The following is a 5,626-nucleotide window of genomic DNA, read 5'->3' on the forward strand; positions in this document are numbered from 1 at the left end:
GGTGTTCGTGTTTTGGTCACTCAGCCAATGATCACGGGTGTGGTGGACCCACCGCATTATTCGATCTTTCAAGCAATACAGCTACAACAATATATGTCAAAATACTTAACAGATGTTAACTTTATCCCAATTACAAGCAATATAAACAGCATATATGGTTAATATTTGTCATTTACCCCTATTAACTCACATTTATGAATAAAGGTGCTTTTCGTTATTTGTGATAAAATGAAATCTAACAAAGAAACATCAATTACAATCAAGATATGATTGGAAAAAACGAACAGGAAACAAGGTTCTTCATCAGTCTTGAAGTCTATTTCTTGAACTTGAACACACTCATGTCAGTCTACATGAGAAATGATTTTTGAAGAGAGAAAATCTTTAGAAGACAACAGGCACGTGCACAGACATTTTGGGGGGCAGGTGCTCAAACCCCCCAAAAAATGGCACCCATCGCCAAAATGATTTACCAAATTAAAAATAATAATAATAAATAAATAAAAAACACACTAGGATATTTTCAACTTATATATTTATTTTCTTAACAAACTAACTCTAATTATCAATTTGAATAAATAAACGAATAACAGGCAAAAACTGAAAAAACAAGGCCATATTGAATAACCAAATAATATGTTAGGGTTAGGGTTAGTGATGTGATGGGCTCCTCTGGACCAGGTAGGGTTAGGTACTGCAGTACAAGGTCGATCCAAGTGGAAAGCGCAAGCACACGTATTGTCTGTGAAACAAAAGCCTAATACCAGACTAATGGATATAATTGTTCGATGAGTTACTTTTGTGTAACAGTCAAAGTTGAGGGGTGTGGCTTATTGTCACGTCAGAGTTTCCATTGATCTATTAGTCCCATTAGCTTCCTCTAACCCCCTTTGCTTCAATTACTTTACAGTTTTTTTTGATTGCATAAACACTAAAATCAAAAGTATTACACAATTATCAAACTTGACAATCAAGGAGCAAAACATGGGCCCAGATCTGCACCACTTTAAGCACAATGTCAGCTTCACACTTTTTGCAAAACAATACACACAGTGATCTGCAAAACACTAAACACACTTGTATACATTAAACACCGAAGTATATCAAGATGTCACTTCCTTGCAATTCCTAAGCACAGCCTGTCAAAGGACCACCCTATGGGCCAATTGGTTAAACACAACATGTTTAACCAATTGGCGTTCAAACACAGCATTGCTCAATTGTAGACACACCAATCAGGTTTAAGCACTATAGCAATACAGCAGCTTAGTTCACCTGTTTTCAACCAAAATGGAGCTTGTGCTCAAAAAAGAAGAAGAGTGAGGGTGAGAGGGGGAATCCACGGAGGTGGAGAAGGCTGCGGCTACGGCATTAGTAATGATGTTGTGTGTGATGTTGCATACTGCACACATAACTTTCATAATGTAAATGTACTGTATTCCAGACCTATGCTGAACTACACAATCTTGTCTTTCACTGTATTTCTGAGAGTTTTACAGATGATGCTGAGGAAATCACATGAATTCATATAAATAGATGAGGCAGGGTTCAACCTGACAAAAGCAAGAAGGAGAGACAGAAATATCATTGGCCACGGGGCTATAATCCATGTCCCAGGGCAACGTGGGGTAACATCACCCTTTGCGCTGCCACTACACAGAATGGGGTCCTCCTCCGTCACACCAACATGGGCCCTCACAACACACCTCACATTCTCAAATGTTTGGACCGATTACACAACATCATCACAGCAGTAAACCACATTCACCAGATGCAATCCATTGTCATCTGGGACAATGAGTCATTCCACCGCTCTGCTCTGGTCCAGAACTGGTTTCAACACCATCCACAGTTTACAGCACCATACCTTCCACCACACTCTCCGTCTCTAAACCGAATCAAAGAGTTTTTCTCGGCTTGGCGGTGGAGGGTTTATGATCTCCAGCCCCAGGCTCAGGTACCCCTCATTGAAACTCTACTGGATACAGAATTTTCTGTTGTCTGATATTTGTCGAGCTTACAGTGTTATGCACACTCCTGTAGCAGCATGAAAACTGGGACATGTTTTGTTGTGATTCTCCATGTTGACATGTTGACTGATTTGGGGATATGGAGAGAAATAAATTCAATTTTCATGAGTCTGTTGCATTGGTCTTGTGTAGTGTTTGGTGAACTTATTGTATATTTGCACTTTCTCAGAGTACTTCACTTATAGAACTCTAATCACTAAGAACTGGAATTGCTAAAAGTGTTTAAGGTTAGCAACAGCAGTGTGTAACTGGCTAAAGCAGAATTAAGTAATATGAAGCGTGTGTGTTTCATATGGCAAAAAAATATGGTTTTGATAAACAAGTGTATAGTTTTTACAATAGTGTTTAGTTTTGCAAAGGATCTGAGGTGTTCTGCTGATTGGGTGTGTGGTTGTGCTGATTGTGTTTAGTTTGAAACACCAGGCCCTGTTTTGAAAATCGTGCTTAAGCAATCGAAAAAAACTGTAAGTGTTTTTCTTTATAAGGTGATTTTTTTCGTTGGATTTTATATATTATCACTTGGACCACTGCGCCATCTTCCGGTGCAGCACAGCTCTTCTTTGTCTGGTCACATTCCCAGTGTGAAGTGAGTGTTTGCTGCCCCCTTTTGGTCATCAATGCACAGTGCACAGTCTTACCAGTGGATAAATGGAATAAATGTCCACACTTTGAGACCAAATCATTTTATTTGATTGTGTTTTTTGTCGTTGTTTTTCATCAGATGAAACCAGACTTCTGCAGAGAGCTGATGTTGGTTTCAGACTTTGTGCTTCATGGTGGGGCCCACTGGTTTGCACACCGTCACACAGGCCTCAGATTTCTCCCAGGTCTCTGACGCAGGAGGTTTCCTCGACTTGTCCTCGTACAAACACGAGGAGATCAAATGGATGAGACTCAAGATGGTCATCAGGAGCATGAGAAACCCTGCAGAGCAACAACTCAGTGTAAACGTCGACAGTAAAACAGACAAATGAGAATATCTGTGTGTTTCACTTTTCTCTTTGAGGATCTCACCGCAGTAGATCGTGTTGGCAGAGAGGTCGTGGATCCGGTAGCTCCTGGTGAACATTGCACCCAGGCTCAGGATGAGGAGCGGGTAAACGCTGAACGTGTGCCGCAAGTATTTGGTCAACACGAAGCTCTCCAGTAGGAACCTGAGGGAAGCAAACCGCCATTTACTTCACCACCAACCAATAAGACATTCATTCATGTCTGTGGTGTTTCTGTCCTCACCAGGTTATAGTGCACACAGAGATCACGGTGAGGACGGCGGTGCTGACCATAGGGTCCGGCAAGTGGACGTTATACTTGAACACTATGCCCAGACCCACCACAGCATCCACGAGAGACCACCAGGCAAACACTGCCAGCCCGTTCTGGGTCTGATGATAAAACACATTCATTAATACAGAGAAACCTTTAATCGATAAAATTGATGATTGTGAAATGGTCAATTTGACCAAGTATGCAAATTGAATTTCACGGTGACCTTTTATTTTTATTTTTTAGATTATTTGTGAATTTTTTGCCATAATTATAGGTCAAGTGAGAAAGGGGGAGAGTGGGGAAGACATGGTAAATGGCCGCTAGCAGGAATTGAACCTGCGGCTACTGCAGAGGACCCCCAGCCTCACACCACCGGGGCACCAGCTCCCCCAGTGACCTTTTGGTTCAGCCTCACCAGGTAGCGTGTCCACAGGATCACACTGGGGTTGTTGATGGCGAGCCAGGACTTGTGCGTGTCGAGGTTGGAGTAGGACATGTAGAGCATGTAGAAGCTGAGGACGGGGATGATCCATCTGAGGAAAACAACTCCAAAGAAATCGCTGTGGAAAAGAAGCAGCAGCTGTAAACACATGGTCGGACTTATTCCTCTGTGGATGTAGATGTATATGTGTGGAGCACTGAACGTGACTTACTGGCTGTCCCACAGACACATGCTGCACATTCTCACAGTATTTATGATGGTCCACAACAGGTAAAACTCTGGAGGGTGGATTTCAGGATTGCAAGACTGAGGACCGAGGACGTTTCTGCAGAGGAAACAATACACTTACTTTTGGATATTTATGGTTCCGGCAACAACCATTGACGTCTACATTCCATATTTACCTTTCTGCATAATAGTTTGCAATAGTGGAACCTGTAGTGGTGTATTCTAAGGGACTTTTGGGGGCCCAATACAGGAAAAAAGGGACCCTACATAGGGCCCTATACTGTTGGATGAACATAAAAGCCAAACTGCACTTGTAACCACAGGTGTTGCTAAATCAAGCTGGAATGACATTTTAACTTTAAATCCTCAGAGAAGCGCTTGTAAACCACTCCTTCTTTTTTTCCACCTTTTATGAGTTTCAAACCCAATATCCTCGCTACCTTTTGAACAGGCTGACCACAGAGTACACGAGCCACGCAATCGACCAGAAGTCAATCATGATCCAGTAGATGTCGGACCACCTGTCCATGGTCACCTCCAGGGGGAAGGTCTCAGACACATTCCTGGACGAGGTCTCAAACAGAGCTGAGGGCCGAGAGCATAATGATTAACCCCCGAATGGAGTTCATGAGAAATGTCACAGATTTAAACTGAGAGCACAACAAATCTGTTCAAATACACACTCTCTGTTTTATGTCATGTTTTTATATGGCTGTGTTTTATTTGGCTTCCATCCACGGTAACAGTTGGCACACATATCAGGTAACAGGGCAAAGGTCTGTTGGTGAGAAGCGCACAATAAAGTCTCTTTTTACGAGTCTTTGCAAACACGCCGGCCCCTGAAAACCTTCTAATCTAAGTATTTAAACATAAATGAAGTCTTTGAAGTAGAAAATACAGATTTCAGTGCCATTTAATGTGCATTAAAAACACATCACACACAATAACATGTCTTCCTCTTATCCAAACCCTCAGGTTCAGTCCTCTGATCGGTGGAAGGGTTCAGGTCAGGACACTCACCGTTGGGCACGTTGCCGTCCCTCGCCAGACTGAAGAAGATGTCAGCGACCACCTGACTGATGGCAGCCAGGACCATGGTGCACCCATGTATCACTACATGGTCCCAGTTTGTCCAAGAGAGGACAGACATCTTGCACCTCTCCATGCTGTCGGCTCAGGAGACTGTGAGAGGCAACGTTTATCACCACAATCTGATCCGTCGGACTTTGATTCGCTGCATGAACCGTGCTTTATGATTTCACCTTGATCGATTACACACATGCACTGTGATTAATGTGATTATGACACGCAAAGACACAGTGTGTGTCTGTGTGTGTGTGTGTGTGTGTGTCTCTGTGTGTGTGTGTGTTCTGCTCTGTACTGTATGCAACAATTTAATGTAATAAAAAGGGGATAAATTCCTGCCATTCAAAAACAGAAACATCTTCATCTCTTTCCTCTATTCCCAGTCTCTGTCTCACTCACACTGGTCAGACCACTGGGAGCAATGAGTTCAGTGCCTTGCCCAAAGGACACAATGACACAGAAGCTGCGAGTTGAACCTGTGATAAACAACTGGAACACGTAACAGGCCTAAGTTACAGGCTGAGCCAATCTGTCAATCAACAGATCATAAAATATAATAAAAATATAATAAAAA

The 5,626-nt window shown here is 42.5% G+C and overlaps 1 protein-coding gene across 1 annotated transcript; it reads right to left on the bottom strand.

Annotated features, from left to right (window-relative positions):
- Window positions 1–2,787: 2,787 nt before the first annotated feature.
- On the bottom strand, window positions 2,788–5,185 carry LOC128426209 (uncharacterized). Its single transcript, XM_053413074.1, has 7 exons — window positions 4,987–5,185; window positions 4,407–4,551; window positions 3,950–4,063; window positions 3,712–3,856; window positions 3,264–3,412; window positions 3,045–3,184; window positions 2,788–2,954 (listed from the first exon to the last, which is right to left on the bottom strand). Exons 1-7 carry the CDS (start codon window positions 5,129–5,131, stop codon window positions 2,788–2,790), a joined length of 1,005 nt encoding a protein of 334 aa, XP_053269049.1. The 5' UTR covers window positions 5,132–5,185.
- Window positions 5,186–5,626: the final 441 nt, after the last annotated feature.

Source organism: Pleuronectes platessa, chromosome 20 (assembly GCF_947347685.1).
Source record: "Pleuronectes platessa chromosome 20, fPlePla1.1, whole genome shotgun sequence".
Classification (NCBI taxonomy): domain Eukaryota; kingdom Metazoa; phylum Chordata; class Actinopteri; order Pleuronectiformes; family Pleuronectidae; genus Pleuronectes; species Pleuronectes platessa.